The sequence below is a fragment of the Apteryx rowi genome, unplaced genomic scaffold (genome assembly GCF_003343035.1).
Source record: "Apteryx rowi isolate R43461 unplaced genomic scaffold, aptRow1 scaffold_271, whole genome shotgun sequence".
Lineage (NCBI taxonomy): Eukaryota > Metazoa > Chordata > Aves > Apterygiformes > Apterygidae > Apteryx > Apteryx rowi.
In genome coordinates this window covers 479,080-505,564 of record NW_020449097.1, presented here as the reverse complement: position 1 = coordinate 505,564, position 26,485 = coordinate 479,080, and the positions used below count along the sequence as shown (strand labels likewise).

The following is a 26,485-nucleotide window of genomic DNA, read 5'->3' as shown; positions in this document are numbered from 1 at the left end:
GATTCAGGGTGTCAGTATGAAGAACTTGTTTAAATTCGCACCTGTGCGTAGTGACCCACTGATTTGCACCTTTTCCTGTCTCGGAAGAGCTACCATAGACAAATGTAATCCAAGTCCAAGGTGTCAAACTGATAGATGTTTTAATCACCTTTCATTATGGAATGAGAAACAAAAAGGAAAAGAGGAAAAACTAAGGCCTTGAAGGTGCCTTGGGACTTGCAGTAAAATTGTCATTGCTAATTTTGAACACAATGTTTTCTATCTATTTAACATTCTAGCTACTTTGTTCAGTAGTGTTATAGAAAACAAAACCAATGCACACCTTAATGTTGAATTGTGTAGCAATACACAAGAATTTAGCTATATACCAGGACAACCACCAGTAGACCTTAAGCGTGCCTCTTTCTTTACACAACTCAAACCCAATAGTTTTCAGTTGGGGAAAGGGGAAGGAGTAGGGAAGAAGCTACAAGGCAGCTACAAGGCTATGAAAAATGCAGTCTGAGATAAAGTGGGTTTATAAATAGCAAGGGCTTTGGAGGCCCTAAAAATCAGTGAGAATTTTGCTGGAACAACAATATTGGGATAGGGACCACCAGGGGAAGGCTTTGGTGGAGATGGAACCAAACACACAAGCTGGACCTCCTGAATTCAGTCTAATTTGACCACTAAAAATCCAGCTTTTGTGCAGATAAAATGGGGGGGTGGGTGGGCAGGAGGGCTCTGAAGTGTGGCATATGCAGAAGCTTATCATTAGAGACCCTTCCAGTGGGTACCTAAAGGAGGAAAGTGTAGGCGTCTTCTGCACAAGGTGTTGTTTTTTTTTTAATCTGGAAAAATAAAGATTGCAATTAATAATAAGGATTACGTTAATGTAGAACTGACTTTGTTTGGATACATGTAGCTAGGAAAAAATTTGCTTCCTTCCACTTCCTCTTTTGTAACCAACCATATGAAATAAGAGCCTGGACTGAGTCCAAGGGACTAAACCATTTATGATAAATAGCTAAATTCGTGAATATGCAGAATCAACTGATCATCACATAATTACTTATATTCCTGAGGCTGTGGTAAAAAAATATGGCAACAGAATCATCGTTATTTTCATCACAGTAATTATAAATCATCATTGTCGYATTTTCCCAGACATGGCTGGACTAATGCCACCTGAAATTCTGCTCTCCTTCTGTCTCAGGCTTGCTTCTCCACTGTCCTATAGGTAGGTATGTATTTATGTACAAGTATATATACACACACAACTGCCATGCATGTTTGCTGATAACTCTTAAAACATCTGTACATCTTTAATTTCATAAGATTATTCTTTGCAGATCACTATTTCTGTTAACCTTTACAGTGATAGATGCTTTATCACATGCACATATTTCATAGGCTGAAATAGTACACATTTTACAAAACTATAACTGAAACATCCATGGATTATAAACTTAGATACCACTGTAAGCCTTTAAATACTAAGGCTAAGCACTAAAACTTGACCTTCAGCTTAAAAGAATGAAAAGAAGAAACAAAGTTCAGTGGAAGTTAAGGCCTTACTTCATGGGAATGTGCCACTGAAGCTCTTTTTAATTAGACAGCAGATATGCAGTTGCTTGCAGTGAGTCTGGCCAGCCACAAAATGTAGACAAGAGCAAAACACTAAGACAGATAGTCAGAGTTGAGTTTGGTAGGCAGAGAAACAGTTTTCCAGAAAGAAAGGAAAAACAAACTTCATTGTAAGTGAGAAAACTAAAGTGATTAACTTCTAAGTTCAGCAAGTATATAATTGTATAGTCCCTACTCTAAAATATGTTATTTTCAGTACCTAATTACAGGAATGGGATGAAATCTTGACACTACTGGAAATTCTATTATAGGCTTATTTGGAATCAACATTTCAGATTTCCTCATTTCTAAATTATGCTTCATGGCTCATTCTGCAAATATAAATGCACAAGTGCTCACATTTGCCAGATCACAGGCTAAAATTCTTATTCATTTAAGTAGTTACTTGTAAACGAATAAGCTCACAGATTTCAAAAAAGCATCTTTTGAAGTTGGTTACTACTTCCTGTAAGTAGAGGTAACAGGCAATATTAAAATATTGATAACCTTACAAAGCTCGAGAACTATTTTCATATTCTTTCCACTTGAGAATTTCCATAAAGAAATTAATCTGAATGTTATATGAATCTAAAGGCTATCTTAGCTTTAATCTTTCCTATCCTTTTCATTACAATGTATCTTTACATTTGGAGAAATGACCAAAACAAAAGCAGTCTAACATTTCCAAAATACCATTATCTCTATACTTCGACAGAATCTCTACTGTGCATTTTCTCTGGGTATTTCAGGAGGAAGTTCTGCTTAGAGGAGAGTTTCAACTATCATTAGTTTAAACGTCCATACCAGGAGAGCTGTTATCAGTAGAAAAGTTAGCCCATATTACAGCTGCTTGGTGTAGCTTCAGAGAGCTTCTTTTCTTTCTGTCAAAAACTGCTCATTTTTTTGTTCTTCTTCATGCTTTTCATAGTTAATCTCCTTCACTGACAGTAGGACATGAAACTGCCCGTATTTCTTAGGAAGTATCTTTACCACACTCAGTCAATTCGTTATCATCATGTCTGGGTTTGATGAGGAAGGGGAGGGGACAACTATAACGTTGAAGCTAATTCTCAGGGTCCACAGAAAGAGCTATGTTCAGTCACTCATGGTGAAATGACACCTAACTCACCTACACTTCAGTGTGTCATCGTCCCCGATGTTTTGAAGAGTGTCTGTATCTTATAAACTGGGCAATTGATATCTTACAAATTTATAAAACTTTGTTCACCCTGCATTCTTTGAATAAAGATCTAACCATAAATAACCTTCTACATTGATTTCTTGTTCAATTCTATGAATTATGGGGGTCTTCTCCCTGCTTAAAACCCCCTTCACAGCAGTAGCTTCTGCCTATCAGAAAAGGCAGTGAGATCATACTGAACTGGTTCTCTGGGTACTTCTGTGGATCTCATGGGAGAGCCAGATTCTGCAAAGATTCTTTATTCAAAATAGTAGCATTTGGGACCATGAAGACAACTTCCAGACTTGACTGATCATAACCTAAGAGCAGTATCCCTTCAAGCTTTCAGACATGCTGAAACCATAACTGATAGGTAAATTACCCTTATAATGACATTGATACGTAATATAGTACTTCTAAACCTGCCATCAGGAAATACAAGAATAGCAGAAGACAGTATAGATGAGTTATTAAAGCAATTAAATTATTAAAGTAAAAAGAGAGAGAAAAAGGAAGGAAAAAGGTGAGGGGGGAACAGCATGAGTAAGAAAAGTTCTGAAGACATCTTTTGCATTCAGGCTGGCAATGAAATTCCCTCCTTCTATAAGGGAATTCAGAGTATTTCCAGCATGCCCAGAAGATACCAGACACATGACCTCCACAACCATCACATTTCAAAGAATTCAGTTTCCCTAAGGGTAAGTAATCTTTTTCTCTTTCTTCCTGTATGTAACTCCCACAGAGTGGAGCTCACAATTTCTGTAGATAGCAGGTTGGGAGAGCACATCTGAATGCTTTCTCCTTACTATAGTACCTAATCTTGAGGTTTACTGTCAACAAGAAGTTGCTACTTGTAAACGTGTCAATCATTGGACTACATGACTGCTATACAAATCACAGCCACTGAAATTTTCTTAACTGGGATAGCTTTTGCTGTGGCTGGTTGAACCTCATTACAGTTTGGTGGGTATCATTTGTTAACACAACATGCTCTCTACAGAAATCAGCTACCCACTTTGGCTGACTGCATTGACATAAAGGACAAAAAGGACAAAAACTTGGGAAAGGATCCGACTCTGCATATACATAATACTGTTCTCAACACCCMAAATATGCAAGTTTTGGATTTGCCTTCCAGCAAAAATAAAACCAGTGAGGGGCTACATTTATTAGTACAATAAACCCAAATCTCCTTCCAAATAAATCCTTTCTGGTTTTGTTTGTGCGCTTATTATCTTGTAACAAGAAACAAGCTGAAATTAGAAAGTTTAGAGAGTGCTTATAAAGGACCACATATTGAATGCGCATAAAAGCCTGTGTTTATGCATCCTGAGACACAAATTAATAGCAAGTAAAACTGCCTATTGTAAAGACATGTAATGAACACAATGACAAATGCTTGAACAACAACTCCATTGCAAAACAACTTAAAAGCCATGAGGTGGAAATTTCTCAGGGTGGGGGGGAGCCTGTTCTTCAGAAATCTAGAAATTGCTTCGCAGGGAGAATACTGAATAGTTCCCTCTCCTCTGGAGAGCAAATCTTTTCCCTGAAGACCCAGCTGATGCTAGAACGCAATATCTGAAAGCAGCATGAGGCTGGATACGGCAAAAGGGAAACCTTTTGAAGGTGGCAATTATAAACAGCAGATCTGAAAAGTAATATTGTAAAGCTTTGCAGGAACTAAAGAGATCATCCAAACTTTGCTCTTCCTTTCTTTCAAGGCACGGAGAATTATGGAAAAGGAAAGTCTGACACAACCAGGAGACCACAGACCACAGGTTCTTTATGTAAATGCCTCCTCCCATCACTCCATGTTCCTTGTTAACCGAGATTGGGATTTTTTTTTTTTTTTAAGCAGAAACTGTTTCAAGCATTTGATGCAGGCAGTGTCTAATGGTGACCGATTCCATGGCTATTCCTAAATTCCCCAAGTCACTGAGATAATTCACTCAAGTATGCAGGTACCAGAAATGAGAATCACTTCATCAGCAGTATGGAAGGCACACGAGTCATGTAAATCAGCAATCCAGGCTTCAGCACCAGGCGAGTTAATAACGTGTAATGATGCACTCGTTTCAGGGCCAAGTGAGACAATGCCAAGGCAAAGGCTGACTGTGATGCTAGCATCAACATCAACCTCTCCCTGTCCAACATCCTTTCAGTCTATTCATGTTTAATATTGGTGGAAGGGAACAGATGCCAAAGTAGCTGTTGTAGAGGTTCTTTGCTCTCAGGAGCCTCAAGTTTCACTAACACCATTTGAGGAATTTGTCTGCCTCCATAGGAACTTGGATCCACACTTCCTGTCAAAGTGCCAATACCAGAAAGTTGCTTTCAAAGACAATGATACTGCAAGTAGCTTTAAAATTTGAGACCAATTTTCCCACTACAAAAATCTTAAAACCCAGTTTCCCAGTTTTCTGGATGCTTCTGTTTTGAAGACACAGCAAATATTAACGGGAAATGGAATAAGACTTTTTCTTAAGCAATGAGAGAGATTTTTCATGGTCATCATTTAAAGAAAATAGTACTTTACAAGGAGACGTGACTAAGAGTAGAGACCCAGCATCTTCAGAAAGGATGAATCTTAGTACTGACTCTCCTGACTAAATGCTATCTGTATTTCCTTACTGGGTAATAGACTACAGAAGGCTTTTCAGCAGGCATTATTGCTATAGCATTTCTTTGTTTCTCTCTTTTTAGCAGAAAATGATCATTCACTGGGCACACATGTGCTATGACTGGAATCCAAATGCTTTCAGATGGAWGGACTCGATGGAGAGCACTGAACAGCCACGAACCGGCTCTGAAGAACAAAGTACAGAACAAAGTGCTCATCCGTGCCCAAAGACTGCCACAAAAATACTGGCTTGGGTCCGACATGGAGAATGGAGGACCCTCAAACTAGACATTTAATAAGTCTCCTGATGACAATGAGAGAATAAAGGGGAATTAGAAAAACTGAATCCAGAAGCTAGACTGCATTTTTATTTTGATGCCACTATAAATCCCTGCCATCTCAAGACACTGCTATTCTTCCCCCAGTATTATCCAAAGAAAAGATTTGAAAGCATCAGCCAAAATCAGCCATCATCCCAGTGCCATCAGAAGGTACCTACACCTCTTGGATTGTGGGGATTTATTGAAGGAGATTATACAGAATTGCTAGGCATTGCCAGAATTGCTTTAGTCTTCAAAAAAATTCCCAAGTTGAAGATGTAAAGTTCTTTTGGAGCAGCTTTTTAAAATATCTGACCCAAGTTTGGATGCTTGCTTGATTTTGTATCAAGGCACAGACTCTCCGGAGGCAAGCATGAGGCATATTTTAAACTGATAGCTCTAATTTCCAAATGGAAGCTGTTGTAAATGAAATCATTATTTTTGAGAACTGAACCTAAACATGAAATAGTCTGAGGCGGCCAGTCTTTCCACATAAATTCTCCAAAGCCTACCAAACCTCATCTCAGGAAAACAAGAATCTGCTCTGGGGAAGACTTGTCCATTCTCATCACTGGTGTGGGAGTCTGCATATTTAAAATAAAAATAAGTGACTCACATTAAGTGTTCCCTGAGCACAGCAGGGACTAGATTTTATTCCTGAGCCGAGTCTCATCTCCCATCCAAGTTGTAAACGTATATATATGGAACCTTTTATAATGTTTCTAGGACTGTATTTCCGCCCCCTCCCATGAATATTTATTCCCTGATGAAAGTTCTTCAAGTAATACTACTTAAGGATTTACACTCTGTCTTGGTTTGCTCACACTATTTTGTCTTTGATTGCTGACTCTCCTAACATAAGCCAAATCCTGCAAGACTGGTATGCGTAGCTCTCCCAAAGTGCCAGATGCATATTAAAAGCTTTGCAGTTAAGTTACATTTCAAAGAAACAAGGACAGTTGTATTTATTCTGCTAATACCTTCTTCTTCTTTTTTTTTTTTAAATGTACTTCAGGGATCTTTTAAGGACTTACTTTCTATTCACCCCCACCCCAGAGAAACAACTTTGAGAATTAAAAACAAAGTCAGTATTATGACCTTCAAGATGACTGGAATATATTTCTTTTTTAAAAATTCTAGTGCAAACTTGGAAGTCACTGAAAGAACGTAAAACACATATTTGTAAAGGGAGAGTATTAAAACAGGTCCTTCATACTAAGAATACTACTTGCATTCATTTTTAAGATATCAGTAATCTTACTGATTCTTTTTTTTTAAATTAGGCAACATATCTAATAAAATATTAAATATGTATCTTATCTGTACTTTATGCCTATATTAGGCACTAGAGAAACAGTTTTTCCAAACTTGGAATATTCAAGTACAGGCACTGATATTTGGAAAAAAATCTGATAAAACTTGCTTCCTAAAGATAAAGAAAACAAATAATAAAGCTCTTTCCACAGGTAAAGAAATCCTCTCTCCTTAATTCTTTGAATAATAAATCCATATTATGCTGAAAACTAGTAAGAAGAAAAAAAAAAATCTACAATGAGTGTATTTCCAACACTGCAAACAAGATGTTTCCTCTTCAGAATTTCTGGGTTACCCCAAAGGCAATAAAATATCATTTGTCAAACAATTCTAATTGGGTGGTTGCCTGGATTTTTTTTTTTTTTATGTTTAATCTCCTCAAAAAGAGTCACACATTAATAGGCAGAACAGAAGCCTAAAAATTCTAAAAATTTGTATAATCCACACAAAACACCCAGAATACATCAGTTTTAAAAAAAAAAAGTGAAAAAGTAATTGGTCCCTCTGTTCATCCATGGAGTATTATGGGGTAGACTTTTAGCTGATATATTTCTTTATCCTTATGGCTCTGGGATCCCCGAAGAGGAAGGATTCCCAACAGCAACAGGCTCTCAACCATGCCTTAAAGGAGAAATGCAGCTGAATGTCCATATAACCCAAGAGACTTACAGAATACAAATTTTGACAAACAAGCCAAGAAAAATAAGGTTTTAATACAGAGTCCTCTGTCTGAACCAGAGAGGCCGATACCTGCCTCTCTAACCCCCATCCTCTCATTGCCACTGTACAAAGTTTCAATTTTTACATGGAAGAAAAGGAAAAGTTTCTGTGAACATAGCAGATTTTAAGGAAAGTATCTCAGAAGTGCTTTGTAAAGGCCCTTTTAGTGCTGATGGGCTTCTAGTAGCTGGAAACATTGAGAACATTAAGTCGCGAATAACAAGTGTTACTCAGAAGTGGGATACAAATCTGCTAACCGAAGAGACAAGAAGTGGATGAGCAGAGATAACAGATACTTGGTTTCTGTTGATATTGACTGAAGATGTAATGAAGCAAATCTTTATTTCCATCTTAAGTACTAAAGCTACTGAGAAATTTGTCTTCCTTGTGAAGCAACTGTTTATAACTTGTTCTTTGAGCAACTCCAACTTCCTCCACATCTGCTAGTGCATCACAGTTAACACTGGTCATTAATTACAGCTTTCTACATCTCTGTCTCTTCTCCCTTTCAGGTGTCATGGTAATTCTCTCCTTTCTCCTCCAAAACCACTTTCCAACCTGCTCACCAGTTCATTAGCATGTCTTATCACTAAACATGGTGTCTGTATAATATCACCTTCCTTTGCCTAGCCAACACCCTATCAGTGTTTAATATCTGATTAAAATCCCATTCCTAGAGTGATTTGCAATGACTTGTTTATACCTTGCCTCCTCCTCTTACATGCCATTTCCACTAGCCACAGGCTACAGGTTTCCACTTCCCTGGCCACTTCTCACTGCAGGAATTATCCAACGTTTAGAAAGGGCTCAGAGTAAAATAGATAGTTTCTTACATCAGTTATTATAGATCTGAACAGTCCAAGTCAACCCAGAAGAGCTGATAAGCTAGTTATTCATTTGGGTTAAACTAATCTAAAAGAGAATCAGCAGAAATGTCACATCTCAGCAGGAGGACAACCAGTGTTATTTTCTAGTTCAGGTTGTTAGCCAAGAGTTCATAAAAGAATTTGACATCAAGGAGACTAGTGCCATTCTCACCACTCCTGAAGTCTACCAAGCAATTGCGGGGAACCTCATTAAGAGCTGAGCTCTGAAAGTACAGGCAGCGCTGACTAACCGTGCTCTTTTCTGGAGTCTTCCCATCACACAGAAAGGTACTCAGAGTGAAGGCCCTGAAAGCTCCCCTCCGCTTCCCGCTAAGAAGCCTGGCAAGCAACTCCTGAGGATGTCAAGTGTTTCTCCTTGTACACTGAGCAGCTGATCAGGCTGCTAGCAGGATGCTCACAGCACATTATATAGTTTTTCATGTTCAAACAATTCCATCTGGATTTAAACAGCCTTTTTAAGGCTAAAGACTCCAGACCTCATTACCAGCCCCAGAAGTCACTCTATCCTGATCAATATGACCCAGAAGGACTATGGAAATTAACACAGGCTTCATTGGGAAAATTGTAGAAGAAAAAAATTTGCATATTGTATTCTGTATTCTTGTATTCTTTCTTGGTTGCGTATCTATAAATGCAGGCTGGCTGCGGAAGCAATTCAAGGCATCAGGTAACTTCTCTCCACAGCACTGCAGTCAATCCAACTATTATTGTTTTGGAATAGTTTTCAGCTGTGGGTGGATCAGCTTTAGTGCTTATCCTGGGGACATTTTTATTTGGCTAATCTTTGTAAATTGTTTGCTAYGAACAAATTAATGATGCATTTTCCTTTAGCAAAACAGCTTTACCATTTGTTCGTTGCTCTACGCTGCTTTCTCATTTTAGTCCATTTGCAAATGGTCATTTGCTCACTAGAGGTGAAACTAAATGGATTGAAGTACTGCTTGTTCCATATTTATTTATAATTTGTAAAGACACCTATTTTTAGGTTCACATACCATAGAACACAATATGCAAACAAGAATGATGAAGGTTGATCTACCAATACAAAGGAGTTGCTGGCTAAAATCCCCCATCTGAAAGAAAACATCCACTAGTTACTATTTATCATAGCGTGCTTCCACTAACACATATTCTCTTAAAAGAAACCTGGAAGGGAAAACAGCAGCTTTGTAGCCACGACAAACGTGCAGGAGATTGTTGGAAGGTACATATGTTTTAGGGTCAACCTTCAACAGCAGTTTCAGACAGAACYACGCAAACTACTCTTCTCACTCCAATCCATTATAGCCAGCACTACTGATTCTCACACCATGGTCCCTATGGATAACATGAAGCAGTAGAGAGAAAAGCTTGTACAAAAGCTCTAGGAAGTGGGAATGAAAAAAATTGTGGGACATTTAACAAACCTCTTGGGCTGGAGGGTTACAGAGTATAGRTGAATTTCAGACAACTTGCAAAGGAATAGGACTGGGAGGTCAGTGAGGATAGCCCTGACTGCAAATACACACATTTCTTAGAGTTTCCTTGGTCAGAGTAACCTGCTACCAGAGATCAAGCACAGAGAATTACTGAAGACATTATTGATGGGTATGATGTTAATGTCAGCACTAAATTCTGTAGACTCAACCTTGATATCACTTTACAGTTAACCAACYATAAAGGCACACTGTAAGGTCACAGAATTCATGCAAAATTCAGTTGGTTTAAGGCTAATTCAGGTATCGCTATACTGAAGTGTAATTTGCAATCTATGTATATCCATTTTAGTCAGGCATGAATCCATACAGAGTGCACTTCACAAAAAAAAAAAAATATATATATATATATATATATATACACTGGCACTTTGAATCATCTTCCCAAAGGGATAACTGCCCTGGCAGTATCAAGAAGACAGATTTCCTGAGAACATAATCAAGAGGCTCTGCACAGGTTTGCAGCCAGCCCAGTAAGCTAAACCAGAATCAGAAGCAGATTAGTAACATGCAAGCAACATCTCAGAATAAGAGAGTCTTAAATCAGAACAGTTCTAAATACAACAAGAGGCTAATGGTTCCATCTTCAAAAGCTGTAATAGCATAGGTCTTGCAGGARCAGTGATGGAAACCTCTGGAAAGCTTTCCACAACAAGACTGGATTGCTTCCCTCATTTCTACCTAAAAGTAGCAATTGGACTAGAATTCCTCCCTTTYTTATTTCAGCTAGAGCAAAGAAAAAGACAATAATCCATAGATACATACTGTTTAACACCTATTTCCTTGGCAATAATTACTGTGTACAGAGCAAGTTAAATATATCTGAATACTTGTACAGTGGGAAGCATTATTACAAGGCAAGCAGAAATTTAATTGCTAATCCAACCAAACAATGCAGAACTTCTCCACTTTAGGAAGCATTTTGCTCTGGCCTTGCTTGAAGGACATTAGGAGTTGGAACTATACAATGCTTTAGAATAAATTGGACAACGATAAATCTGACAAGAAGATTAACATTCTAATCATGTTCATGATAATTAACTCACCAAAACAATCCCACAATCATTATCTAGCTAGAGCAGAAATGGGAAAGTTTACTGCACTCGAGCAGATTTATAAACCAATTAAGAGTGTCCCTCCTCTAGACTCCATTAGCAAAGCCTCTGGTTCAGCAAAAGCTTACATGCAAGCAAGGGTCTTCCTGGGGAAAGAGGCTGCAAGGGATCTTTATCACCTCTGTTCAACCCCATCTTTTCTGCTCCCCTGAGAATGTCAAATTCCTAATATGCCCTCAGCCTCCCGTCAACTCTCCAGCCTCACACACCACCTACAAGAAGTGGGACAGACACTGTGGCACTTCTCTCTGGGTGAAGCTCTGTGTTGTATGATTCATGAACCATGACCATGGGGTCCAACAGCGGAGGTGCTCTCCCTATCTTGCGACCTTGGGGCGAGGGCTCAGTTCCCCCTCCAACTCTGGATGTCTCCTCCCTTCCATATGCACTTAACAGTGGATGTATAAGTAGTTTCACCAACTTCACAGTTCTGCTGAATGCAAGTATTTGCACAGAATATGAAGCATCTCCTTGCTATCTATACCGTTTTTCCCTTTTATTGCCTTGCCACAGAGTTTCATTATTCTACTACAAGAATGTTCTCCGCCACTCTCAGAATAGGCTCCCTTTATCTCCATTTCCGAACTTCATCTTCTTTCAAAACTTTGACTAAAGAACATCTCTTTTCTTTTTCCTAGATACATTTATGCCTGCTCCCTCCCCTTTCCTTTGTGTCTTCCTGCATAATTGTGTTTTTCAGCTTTGTAAAGTATTTTTCAATATAGATGGCATAAAAATTGCTATCTAAAATGAAGTAGCATTGTATCACAGCCCACTCTTCTGTCCCAGTAATATACACAATTTGGACTGACTCAAACTGTGTTGCGTATGCAGGTAAAGTAAATTCTGAATTATTCATCGCTTAAAAAAAACTGAAAAATCATTTACTTGTTACAAGCAATAAGATTTATGCTTTATGTCTCCCAATCAATAGCTAGTGTGTCCACACACAGCTGATTTATCCACATTGAAAATATAATTATAAGCCTAGTTTGCTCTGAACCACAGAGTCCTTTTGTAACAAGATTATTTAAATACAAATGGGGTTGGAAAATTGGTTTTAAATGGCTAATCTGCCTTGTCTTCAACTCCAGCTGCAGAATTTACTAACATCATAAACATGGGCTGAGTGAAAACGTAAGAGGTTTTCTGATTCTCCTTGCGATCTGTCTATGCAGCACTGTCATTAACGGTGAAGTTGATGGGAGCTGTTGCGTGCCCTGAGAGGAGGATAATAAGCCTCGTAATCTCTGTAAAGAAGGGGATTTTTACTAGTGAGATGGTCACATACTGGTGTGCAAACATCTGTTTTATTGGCAGCCCAATGAACAATTCACATACCCAGGTCTCAGATGTGTTGAAGGGCACACATGACATTTGTATGGACAAAACCTACACCAGACAGTTGGAAACAACTCCTCAGGAACTCTGCTTGCAATATGGAGTATCAGACATTTGTGCCTGCTGCATAATTAGAAAGAGTTTCATCCAGAGGCAGATTTACCTAGGGACTATCAAGGGGCTCTATGGCCTTCCTGCTATCTCCACCAAGCGTGGCCAGTGGCCCAAGACATGCAATGGGGAAAGGCTGTGCCAGTAACCCTTTTCGTCCTCCTCCAGTACTTCAGTGTAGACACCCGGGAATACCCAACAGCTTTGTCTCTGGAGCATGCAGATAAACTGACAGAAATTGCAGTTCAATCTAACTTGGGTCAGGTAGTTTCTGACAGTTTTATTTTAACACACATAGTGGAGAAGAAATTTTAAGATTCTGTTTTCATTCCAAGGAAGGAAAACAAAGAAAAACCAAAGTGAAACCTCTAACTGAAATCAAATGCTTGCTTTGAAACACAGGGTGCTTTTTACACCCTTCTTTTCACCAGTTCAGTGTACAATCATTTTTTCAGATGGTTCACCACATAGTTATATCGCCTTCCGAAAACAAGAAAATAATTCACCAGAATACCTAGCTCCCTTCTACTGATACATAATCTCGCCTTTCAGCAGCCATGAATGAACAATCAGTTGTCACCAATGAGCAGTTTGTGCAAGACAAGCAGTAATATCCATTCAAAGCACAAACTTCTAGCTAGTTTTACTGAAGTGGGAGCTGTATCAGAGGACCTAATAGGCCCAATGCATCACAGTATTTTATATTGATACAGCAGACCACATAAGGAACTCCAGGCAATAATTATTTCGATTTCAGAGCCCCATGGAAGTTGAGTCACAATGTTGCCCACTTCTTAAGTTAGGAGCAGCTCAGCTTTCTGAGACAAAAAGCAATAAAGTAGGTAAATTTCTAGCATTTTTAGCTAAATACAAAAGTTTAAAATGGAAATCTTAAAAAGCTCTAAGTCCTGAGGGACTAAGACAGCATTAAGTCCCTGTCTTAAGGACAAAGGAAAAAGTTTCAAAGTTAAAGCTGGGGGGAAAAAGCATTTCCCACCCAACCTGTTGAGATTTCTGAAATGTTCAAAATTCACAATAACCTGTCATTTTAACCCCCCTCAATTCCCTCGCTGTGACTGAGAGGCTTCTCATAACATGGTAATTTGCCATAGACTCCCTACCTTGAATCCTGCTTTTACAGACAAACTATATTAGTACCCCTCTCCCCTCCCCCTCCCCCCCAAAAAGTATGCAAGACAGTTCCCCATTGCTGATACTGTCCATCTTGGGACTCCTCAGTGTAGGCTACCCCAAAGAGCTGCTTGGTACCTTTGTAAAATGATCCACTCTGCTTCCCTCCCTTAAGTAAAGGGCTACAGGTCTCTTCTGAGATGTGCGCGACACAGAACTTCTTATAGCTATTGAATCAGCCAGATGTTTAGGACAAGCACACCATGGTGCTTGCTCTCACTTCATCCAGATGTCCACCTTGTATAGAAAAATCTTTGAAATAAGGCTAGTGTATTTTTTTCTTGGTTAAAACAAAGCCTAGGAAAAGATTACCACCAATAAARTGGAAACACCTCAAAATTTGAGATTATAATTCTATAAACAGTTCTGAAAGCTTCCTTGGCTTTCCTCAAGTTCTATTTTCATCTAGTGAAACAAACTTAAAAGTGCCACAAAAAAAAGAACTTTCTCTTTAGTTAGAATAAAATTTTTACAGAAGTATCTTTTGAGCTACATTAATTCCACAGGCAAGCATACAAGCTCTTAGGTGTTAACGAGACTTGCCAGTTTGAGCTGACTGTAAAGTCTAATGAAATATCACATCAGTCCACTTTGGATTTTCACCATCAGATTTTGTAGAAGAGTTATTCCGATAGTGAAGTTTGGTGATGCTTCCTAACAGGCTCTTCAAGCCCCTTGCATGGGGATGTGGAGCAAGTGCTTCTACTGGACTGAACTTATATTATTGGTTCATATCGTAAATGTAATTTATAGAAACTAATGTGCTGGGGGAGAATATCCAAATCCTTCCCCCCGTGTTACCTTTTCTATTTMATTTTTCCTAAATTATATATAAAACCAATATCCTCTGTAGATTAGAGTGATACCTCTCCAGAAGGAAAATCTCCAGATCTATTGAAGCTTTAGAGCTTGTGTCAGGTTTTTTTTCTTGAATCACCTTACATGATCATTTAGCAAAGCAAGAGTTCATGCTTTTTATAAATCCTGATACACTTTCAAATGCCCGCTGGACATATTCCTATTGTTGTGTGCAATATTTGGTGCCAGATCAGAAACTCACTAAATTGGATCCTTAGGCCATGAAAATCTGCTATGATAAATTCTACTTGTTGTCTTTTCAAGTTTCCCTTTAAGAAGTAAACCTTACAAAAAATAAAAGGTCAAAGGTTTCCAAAAAAGAGACAGATGGAAACATTAGACATGTAATCAAAAGTTAATTTATCCTAATATAAAATCTTAACAAGGCACATAATATTATCAGGTAAAGCAGCCTTTAATGAAAATGAGTGTGTAAAAATACCTGAATTCTGGATTTCAGTATCCCAGGAGTAGAAGTCCAGACCCAGATTAAATAATTACTACAAGCAGTTCAGAATAAAATTCTACTGTTTTCAATATAAAAAAAGCATATAAGTATCTGAAATGAAGCCAGCCTAATATAACTTTATAAGTGACAGGTGAAGCAGAGCCACACTTAACTTTATGACCATCTTTGGGCCAAAGTTGCCTTTCTAAAGGAACGACAGCTTAAACAGCTTTTCCCTAAAGCAAATCCACATTAAAACAAAGACAGTGGGAACACAATAGATTTTAAAACCATCCAATACATGCGTTCCCACTGCGTAGAACATGCTCAGGAAAAAATTAAACAGCCCCTCTCCTCTCTTTCTGCAACCACAACTCTCCTCATTCATAATCATTAAGTTCTGGAAGCAAAATCTGCTTTCTGACACAGCAGTTAACCAAGATGTTAACCAGGGAAAAAATTAAGATGAAAACAGAAGTCTACCTGATCACCCTTAAATGTTTCATTTGATTTTCATCACAAGTACGTTTTATTCACCAACACATACTGTCACACTACCAAGGCTATTGATGGCCAGAACCCGAGAACAGCACAGCGAGGATGCAACAATTCATTAAGATCATTCATATGAGAGGAATAATTTTGAGCTTCTCCATCCACATTTGAAGCGGAATTGCTACTGCTCACAGTCCTACAAACAGCACCTGACATGGCCATATATGGAACTTGCGACACAGCAAGCTTCAAGGCTGCATTAAAGTTTTAGGAAAAGCCTTGAGCACTTCTGGTGCATCAGCTAAATCATCTCAGAAGTCATGCTGCAGCTCCAGCTTTCTCCAGCTGAGGAGCAATTTACCACCCGTCTGCCCCAGCATGAGCTCAGCTGTTCTGGTCAGCAAGTGCACATAAGGGACAGGGTTAATTTCTTTATTTCCCAAAAGAAGTATGTACATGATTAGTCCCACTTGCCCTGCTGTTCCTGAATCAAAGCCTACCAGGCAAAGAAGATCATTTCGAGTGCCTTGAACATCTGTATAGTCTAAAAAACAATGTAGTCCTGAGGGTCTGAAACTGTATTACACAGACAATTGGTGACAGAAGTAGTTTAGATCAAAACACCCTGTGGAGTAACTCAGGCCTGCTCTCTCACCACTGCTGCCTTCACCTGATCTGAACTTGAATCCATTTCTCCAAATACCACATTGAGCCTGAACCAGAACAATCCAGGGCAAACATATCTACAACTCACCTGTTTGACTTAAAATAATAGATCAGGAGAAAGGTTCAGACCTACCCAGATGATGTCTTCTTGTCTGTACTGTTTCCAGTTGCGGCCGGTGTCGCTGAACATCAGCACGTAGCTGGTTACCCAGTCTGAGCTCCCGTACCTTCCTTGGGTAGCAACCGCAACAATCTCAACTCTGTCTCCTAGATCAATCTGGAGCCACTGCTGCTCATTTGAGTCAAGTGGAGACCAGCCACCAGCTCCTAAGAGAGATTAGAAAAAGACAATGTAGAGAACACAGACAACACAAAAAGTGATATCCTAGAAAGAACCATCATTTTATTTCAGGTTATCACAGAGAAGTCTTTACTTTCTGAAAGTAAAGCTACTCATTCCTGGTTTTGTATTAGCATATTAAAATACACTACCTGGTGTGCTGCTTCTACGCTTTCTTACTTAACATACAATTCATAAGGAATTTTGAATTTCTAAGAAGTTTCAAGAAAACCTAGTCCTTGTTAGCTAAACAAGTGTCAGTGAGGATGACACCATTAGCAGCAAAAATCATACCTATTCCTTCCTTATACGCTTGTGCAAATCTGCAAATGCCGATTTCTAACTTCAAATTTGCTTTGACTTCTTTTTTGCTATGTTTTGAAAGATATGAAAAAATCTTAGCTATCGTGATTTGTGCCCTATAAAGTATTTGATAGAAGTGTTTAATTAGAGGTTCAAAGGCACTTGAAATAATAGGTCAAAGATAGAGATTATTTTATCAAACAACTAAAAGGACTGCCTTCACATCGGAAAATAACCTCCTTCCTTACACAAGATGCTTGCTAAGTGAGCATGCATTTTATCGTAAATAAAAGAAGAAAAAATCTTTATCAGGACAAATACGAGTTACAAATTACCAACCTCCATGATTAACTTCTCCATTCTGGAATGGAGACTTTAGAAGTAAATCATGGAAGCTGATATTTTATAACTCATGTTTGTCCTAAAAAAGTAAAAACATCTACTATCCCTTGAATTCTTCTAGTGGCTAAGCAGGCCCACGATAATGTCAAGCCAATGAAACATGGAACTGCAACTACTGCTTGAATCCTAACAAATCACTACAATAATCATGATCTTATGGTTATAAAATCAAATCCTTCCAGACTGGAATATAGTCTTATGTTCCCTTGTTTACTCTTACACTTATAAATTATAAACTATATTTATTTTCTTTTACCTTGTTTCTACTTGCACACATTTATTCTCTACATACATTCAGCATTCACCTAAGCTTTACAAATAAGCAAATAATGCAGATATGAAGAACATAGAAGCCATTAACAAACTATCCAAAGCAGCAAATTTTACAGCTGTCAGTGCTTCTGCAACCCATCTTGTTTGTTTTGTCATCAACAGTGAAGTTTAAAAAAGCACTTCCATGCAATTGCAGTGAATACAATTACGTTAGGAGGAAAAGGGGAAATACAGAGTTGAGAATAAAGCATTAACAATTCCTCATGTGAACTATGAGAAGGAATCTAAATATGTATTTCCAAAGAAAATGCGTCAATAACTTTTGGTTATAAATAGCTGAATTTAACTTAATATTTTTATCTTATTAATTGATCTGTCTCAAAGCTGCTCCATGAATAGTTTATTGCATTGAACTGAGTCAAAAGATCAATAAATGTGGCTGATATCAAAGAACTCAAATTTCAATAACTTTGCCCTTTAAAAAGCTTTCTTAGTTTTCTTGGTCCACACAGGATTTTCCAACTCACAACTGAAATTCCTTTGTTTAAGAACAAGCGTTAGTTTTGTTTTGTTTTTTAACCATTTATCTAATTTTTTTTTAYTTTTTTTTTTTTTTTACTATTATTTACATTTCATTAAGATAAGATTTAGTCTCAGTTCCTGAAATAAAAGTCTATTTATTCCATAGCTAGAATTCAGTATTGTCCTCACTCCTCTGGATGACTGACTTCTCTATGGGAACTCTCAGGGGACATTTTTTGTAACCAAACCAATGTATACTTGTTAGTGTCATGCTTTATTTTACCTTTTTTGATCTCAACAGAATAGTCTTTATTGCCATGGTGATTATTTTACTTGCCTTAAATAGAATACTTTCCTCTACAAGCATGACATGCAACACCTAACCAGAATATTAAGAATTTCATCACTCATTTCATATTTGACTACTTCATTTCTAACTCACCACAGATGTATAGATGAATATAGAGAAGACTGTAGTATTTCCTGCTACAAACCCTAACAACACTTTAAAAAAAAAAAAAAAGTCAAACAGAGACTATTTATGCCTGGCTTTTAAGATACAAAACGTATACCTGTGTTCAAAGATACCAAGCTGTATCTTATCTCCTGCAAGGAACTGTGACTAACATCCACAGGAGCCAAAGGAAACTCTCCATTGTATTGTAATATCTAATACCTGAAACAGTCTGAAACACAATACGAGCCGCTTTGTTTACAGTTTTATTCCAAGAACAGGTAAGATATAGAATRGAAATTAATTTCTGAAGTGCTGGCAGGTTTGTGGCACAAAGTTGTTTCCTTCACCACCCTAAAGAGCTTATACTAGATGTTTTTAGTGAATACTAAGAGAAGGGTACATATTTTCCTCTTTCCTTCATTGCCTCTTCAATCAGTCTTTCTGCAACATAAACAGTAACAACTAGACGGAAAATCACTCATAACAAGTCATTTATTTGATGAGTTGCCCATGAAAAAAGAAAACATGACTTTATTCCAAGCCAAGCTCATCACCACGAATATTTCCAGCAATTTATTAAACATCCTAACTAGCATCTATCCTCTGTAGTTTATGCCCTCTCCCTTCTAAGGAGAGGCAGCAAGGTCACATGCTTGTCGTTAAAGTATTGCCGGGGGGAATGCATTGTTGCTTTCGAGCCTGAGGACTACACAGCAGGTTTATATTTTAGGAGGTAAGTCAAAAGAATGATACACTCTGAATGGAAATCTGGGAGAACTGCAGTGAGCTAAAGTGCTCAAATCACAGGCTACATACCACCTCTGAACTGCCTATCACTTCACATGAGCACATTTGTCTGTAGGAAATGCTATTCTTTAGATTTAAGCGCTGCATAACACAGCAAMGACACTTGCTCTTAGGACTGTCTGTGCAGGTTTGCTTGGCTCTTGCAGTCCARAAGTCCATCTTGCAAAAGACACAGATGTTATCTGTTACAGCCCTCATCTTTGCATAACAGCAGCTGCCTCATACACCTTCCCTGGAGGAGGAGAAGAGAAAAAACAAACAAACAAAAAAAACCCAAACCCACCCTATTCCTCTCTCCCAAACCTCCTGCCTTTATCGTTACTGTAGATGGACAGTAATTCTACTGACTTGTAAGAACAGCAGTTAAAACATCACTGCACCAGCACAGTTGCATTGGCGGCTTGACTCAGGGTAAAACTAAAACGTTTCCCATTGGACCTCTCACATCTGCCAGTAAAAGAATAAGCAGACAACTTTTGTGGGTATCCCAAATCTACACAGAGTGCTGCTGTGACTGCCAAAATAGATAAATATTCTTTGTCTCCATATTTATCTGTTGTACAAAGCAAGTGGCAGAAGGGATACCGATCTATGCAGGCACATTTCTTTTGTACATGTTGTTCCTTGTAGTGTCACACCTCACCAAAACATATTAAAATCACTAGCAAAAAAGTATATCCGGAGTGTAGCAATTGCTTTATAGCCATTTGCTTCTCCACCCACTGCTAATGCTCATCCTAGGGAAAGTTTGCCCAAAGCTTGGCACAGACATCAAAAAAGGACTGTACATCATTTATGAATAGTGCAGCATAATTACAAAACAAAGTGGCATTGATTACACCCACTGTATATGGGCATTCAAGTTGGTGACCTGAACAGTTATAAAGTGTTTATGAGGACACCAAATTGCCTCTCCCACAAGAAAACAGGAGAAAAAGAATGATCAAACTTCAACACATGCTTGGCGCTTTACAACAACATGTCTGAGGGGCATGTTATTTCCCTGCTCTACCCACCAGATTCCCATCAGTAGGATCCTGTGCATCCCCAAAAGGCTACACCATCCTTTCTCACAGCTCCCACATCTTAAATTTTCTGCGGATCATTTGGAGAGAGGTTCAACATGGTAGGGAGAAAACATCCTACTGGAGAAGCAGTGGCCCAGGAAGCTGATGCATGAGCTCATATTCTCCATGGCAACAAACTATAATGCTATAAATATGAGAATGAAGATCATATGGTTTCCCAGTTGGAGACCCAAAATAAATCAAGGAAATATGATCTACTACTCTTTTCCCCCCCTTTTTCAAACCGTTCATACATTTTGCCATAATTGTTATGAAAATTGCACTTCAGCCCAGCGTTATGGAATCTGTGCTCCTTGATGTTGCACAGGGCTGCTCAGGATGCCCATACTTACTTGTAATTTATTAATATGAAGCAAAGAAAATGCTTGTTTCCACTCTACAGTGCCTTACAAACAGCTCAACTGGCTTTATATTGTGCTGCAAACTCTTGGACTTCCTGCTGAAACTAAGTGCTTCCCTGCTGTACAGTTTCACATTAATGCCCAGATCAAACACTTCCTGGCCATAAAACAAATTCCATATGACATTTTATTTTTTWTATATATATATATATATATTTATTTATTTATATTCCATACTCAATTACCTATACTGACTGCTCAGGCTGAGAGCTAATAGGGAACTGAAAATCTCAGTTGATACAGTCATATTGTAGCAATTTTCTTATTCTTTTTCATCTATTTACTACAAACAAAAAAGTTGATTAATCCCTCTCACGGATAAGTAATATATTCCATACAACAGAATCATATCTATCAGAATTATACTGTTTTACTACTTCCAGTACAGGTTTATCAGCATTTTAATTGAGCACTTCCAACAGGTCTCACAAAGCTTTACTTAAGGTTATTGTTTTTGTTTTTTTAAACAGTACATTTCAGCGCTGTAGGCCTTTTTAAAAACAGCCTTTTAGTTATTGCTATCCATTACTGAATCAACCTGATGAATAAAAACTTTCTACTGATGTAGATCTGTTGTATTTTATAAATTCATCTTCACCTGTTTCATTCTTATTTATGCTAGCAAACATTTATCTAGCTATTTACCTTGAGGCAATATTCCTTGCAGCACTGTGTTATTAATTACAAATGAAGCTAAGCCAATGAAAACACTTTGAAAACCATAGCATAGTGCAAAAAGCATAACATGTTAGTAAATGCTATTTCTTTTAAAGATGGCCACTATATGCATTCAGGTACCAGTCAAAGTTTCTTCACCCACCTTCTACCAATGCTCCTCAAACCCAAAATGAAGTATTCTTATCAATTCAGCTGGCGCTATATATGTGCATTTCTATAAAAGTCTGTGTAACAAAAGAACTAGGCAAGGGTAGAATTTAACTTCTAGGTCCTTTTCTCAGGCCTAGCCCATCAGTTATCACTTAGGCCTTCAAAACATAAAATAGAAGTTGTTTATACACTTGAAACTACTTCAGTTTCAYGTTCCCTGTCTTCCTGATCCCAGGATTTGTACCAACAGAGAGGATGGAGCTCACTGATATTATACTGTATGTATTCTCGCTCTTCAGACATTATACCCCACTACTTGGGTGAATTATTTTAGCACAGCTAAGTAAGAGCTATTTTATTTTCTGTCCTTAATTTACAATCATTGTTAAGTTCATGTATTTTAGATATTGTTAATCCAACTTTAAAACACAGCATACCCACAACTGGACTTGGAATAATACTGACTTAGGAACTCTTCCTCTTTTCTGCAGATATAATCAGTGATTTTAGCCATTCTCAAAATCATGTAAGCACTTCTACTCRCTATCCTGGCTGGTAGGTGGAGATGATGGAGATGAAGGCATGGCAAACCCAAAGATCATGTTTTTTGGTTCTTTGTTTGTTTGTTTTTTAATTTTCTGTATGTTGAGCAACTACAAAGTCACTTTTTAACTTATTGAGGAACTTTGGTTCAGAAGTCTAAATATGAGATAGTAACTCCCATCTAACACTTCTCTAACGACACAGCAACTTACGGCAGTGCAACATAGAGCCCTTTACAGTCATTCTGTAGATTTATCAAATAGGGGTGTCTCATTTATTTTCAATTAAAATCTCTTTTCTAGTAGTACACTTTCTAGTATTTCTAATAATCATGTCTAATGCCATAACAATGCTCTTTGACCTTTGAGGCTGTAACTTAGGGATAAGATGAGCCAACAATCCCAATTTGCAATAAATGGCCAAATTATATTCTCGATACTGCCAATTCCTCTTTTCTAGTATGAATTTTCAGCCTAACAATTTCACCTTGTGTGAACTCATCATTCAGACCTCAAAAATTCCTCCCTTGCAAAGGTCTACAAAGTTTTCATTCTTACTTTTTTCTGCAGAGTTATGTAATCATTGAATTCCACTGGAACTTTTCTACTTAATTCCTACTAGCTTTAACAGRCATCTACATTTTAGAATAGAATCTCAAGTTGAATGACCTTCAATCTCTAAAGACTATGGGAGCTCTATCTAAAAGCCAAAAGGCTATCTGAACTTCCTTCACAGTATCCCTACAAAAGAAGGGGAGAGTTCCAAACACAATAGAAGTTTTCTACAATAAATGAGGGAGCTGCTCCTAAACAGAGCTCTCACAGAAGCATAAATGAAGGGCTCTACTTGACTTAGCCCTGAATACACTGAATACAAACAGCATAACTTATTTTTTTAGAACTGTGATTAAAAAAAGACTATTTTAGGCATTTCATACAGCAATCTTACCCTCTCGTCTGTTGAGCTTTGCAAAGCTGGGACTGTGAGTACTGAAGAGCTCAGAGGAACTGGTAAGGGCTGTTGAAGGCAAGGTAGATACCAGTGCAGCATCACAATTATCTAAAAACAAAAAAACAAAAGAAAAATAGAGGTCATCAGACAAGCAACAGGTAGGTCAACTGTGTCTATCTCGGGGTGTTGCACRATTCTGTGAAGTGGGCCGAGACTGGAGAAAGAGCACACTTGCGCTTGACATCCCTCAGAACAAACTGCGCCACTGTCGTGTGCAACTCCACAATTTACCCCCCAGAATGACAGCCTGGTGGGACAGCAACTGAACAGAAACTGTTTTTAGGACACTGAATACTTAAAAAGCTTAAGAATTCAGTTCTCTGTCAGAGTGTGCAATTTCCTGTCATATCCTCTCGTTAAACAACTCTTGTTGCAAAAGCCACTGGAAGAATGTGGTAGTGCCCTGGCAGACTTTAGGTAACACCTCAGATGCTGTGTTTGGAAAAGTTTCTCCACAAAGCAGACACATAATTGAGGAGCTGAAGTGACAACTTACTTCCATATAGAAGTGAACCATAGGGACATGATACCTGGCCTTGTGCAGCAACACATGAAAGCGTGCCCCATACTTCACAAGACTCCTATGCTGTAAGTACAAACCATGGACCCTGCCTGCTTTTCTTCCTCAAACTCATACACACATATAATTACAAGCAAGTTTCATTAGCTCAAATGAGTTGTCTGCTACATTTTTCCCTTCTTACTTTACCACATCTTCATCTGAGGACAGTTTCAATTAAGTTAGGCTAACGCTCAAGTTGAATTTTTGAGCCCATAATGCTTTCATGAGAATGAAATTAGGCAAAGTAAGTTTGCTCATTACAATGCTGTCACATACACATCCAAAAATATAGCACAGGCTTTCAGTAGGGAATTAAAAAAAAAACACACGCATTTTTAATTGAATCTCCCATGGAGGAAACATGGATCTAATTACTGGAAAAGTCCTGCAGGTTAGCAAGATCTCAGACACCACAGCGTTCTCGCATTCCCAGAGTAAATATACAATTTGCAAGGGGGAAAGAAAGACAGTTTGCAAGGGGGAAAAAAAGAAGTTCGCTAATGATACTTCAGGGTTACAAAAGTCAAGGAATGAAAGCAGAAATGATTTCACAGTTATGGTGGCAAATTTAGACTGATCCAAAACTGGGTGATGCCTTTCCCATAAAGAGCTGGACTGCATTAAAATATTACTCATCTTTTTCTGCAGCAACTCTGTGGACTATTCAAGAGACTTTTACAATTTAAATCTTCCCTTATCATAAAAAAAGGAAACTAGTTTATTGGTTGTCTGATCAACAGGACAGCAACACTACTTGCTACCTGCAGCACCCTCACACGCACTGGACAGAGGGACAAGTGGGAAACCCTTCCAGTACATCAGTTGCCCTCTATCCAAGAGAACAGGCAGTCTCTGACTCCCCCCCCTGTTTAGGGACCACTCCTTTAGCATCCCTACACAGATGAAAGTAAGAAATTTTGCCTTAGCACCCGCACAGAGCCAGATGCTGCCTAACATGCTGTTTGAATTACTAACGCAGACTTAGATCTCTCTCTTCATGTGCAAATATGTTTGCTTGGTCATTTAAATACACACATATATAAATAATATATAAAACACAAACATATAATATACAATATGTAAATACTTATTTAAAATGGACAGTTTCCCAAAATTGGAAAGAAGTCTTGAACAAAAGTAGGTCTATCTATTGTTTGCATAGTTTATGCAAACAACAGATAGAAGCTGTTTAGGTACTTAACTCAGTTCTGCATTTATATATGGTTATGTGGGTTTGAAAAAAGAATATTCTGTTCAAAAAAAAAAATAGCAATAAAGCTAGCATTACACCACTGGTAAAAATGAATAAGCTGATGTCTGCAACTCCAACACTCTGCAACAGTGTAAGGGCTGACAAGGGATTCGACAAGTGAAGAGTTAAAGAAAGGCAGCATAAGAGATTCCATCTAGCTCATTTCTCTGAGAAACATCTAATTAAACAAATCTGGTACTGTTTTTGAAGAAGCTGCAATTGATAAGAGGGAAAAAAATGCATTTAGTGTATTCAGAGTTCTAAAAGTATTTCATGTAGCTCAACTGGTGTTCGGTTAAAAAACAGTTCTATATGAAAATCAGCGTGACCAGTGTAATTCATATCAGTGTATTGACTGATGAATCTCAAAAAGCAAACTTAAATATGAAGTCCTCTTCCTCTCTTAGGTTACCATCAGTAAAAAGGCCTAAAAAAAAAAATCCATGAATTAGCTTAAGGACAAGTAGGCCACTGATGTTTTGACAGTGAGGATAATTAGCCAACAGCTTACTAAGGCCCTGAGCAGATTCTCTATCACTGATAGCCTTTACAACTCAAAGAGAACTGCTGACTGTAACATGGAAATATTTGTAGAGTGCTGCACCCTTTGGTACAGAAGTGGTCAGATCATAATTGTCCTGCCTGGACTTAAAAATCTGCAAATTAAAATGCATCTATTAAATTTGCTCTTATTTGTGACCTGAGAGGTGGTTTAAACAAAGATCTCAACTTGTAAGTACATTAGGGCACTTCTGCATCTTATAAAACCTAATCAAGTGGTTGGGAACCTCTCATAAAGAAGTTCACGGTCTTAGTGACAGATCTATGCTAAGGTAGTAATGACACCAGCTCAACCCTTTCAAAAGGAATAGAAGGAAGGGTTTTCTACACCACCTAACTGCCCAAAGTTAAGAAGGTCCAACAGTGAGACGCTCCTCCAGGAGACAGCCTATTCCTCTATTCGCAGTCACCCTCTATGAGGGTCTCCTTCTTCAGAGCCTTCTGCACTTGGGTATCTGAGGCAGGAGTCATGAATACCCACCTTAGAGCACAGTCTAAACGCTAATGAGAGACAACATGGAGAGCCTTGCTTTTATTAGTTAAAAATGTCAAGCAGATTTTAAGCAAGATATGCTGGGAAGATATCATGTGTCATGTTGACAGATTAAATTGCCAAGAATTTGCTGGTATCCTTCATATAACTTCAGAGATGGAGGAATCTCTACAAGAACAACTTCAGCTGGAAAAGGATAGTCTGATTTGAAACAACTCTGATGATACTATGCCTGACATCAAATAAATTCCATTTACATTTAAAAATGGCATTTATAAATATCAAGATTATAT

The 26,485-nt window shown here is 38.1% G+C and overlaps 1 protein-coding gene across 1 annotated transcript in view; it reads right to left on the bottom strand.

The window, feature by feature from the left end:
- The window catches only part of CNTNAP5 (contactin associated protein like 5), a 220,631-nt gene extending 194,461 nt beyond the window's left edge, over nucleotides 1-26,170 (bottom strand). Inside the window, exons 1-3 of the mRNA XM_026068493.1 lie at nucleotides 26,110-26,170; nucleotides 23,262-23,372; nucleotides 16,483-16,676 (exon numbers count right to left, since the gene is read on the bottom strand). Of these exons, the coding sequence (XP_025924278.1) occupies nucleotides 16,483-16,676; nucleotides 23,262-23,372; nucleotides 26,110-26,170 (366 nt within the window). The remainder of the gene's footprint in view (nucleotides 1-16,482; nucleotides 16,677-23,261; nucleotides 23,373-26,109) is intronic.
- Nucleotides 26,171-26,485: the final 315 nt, after the last annotated feature.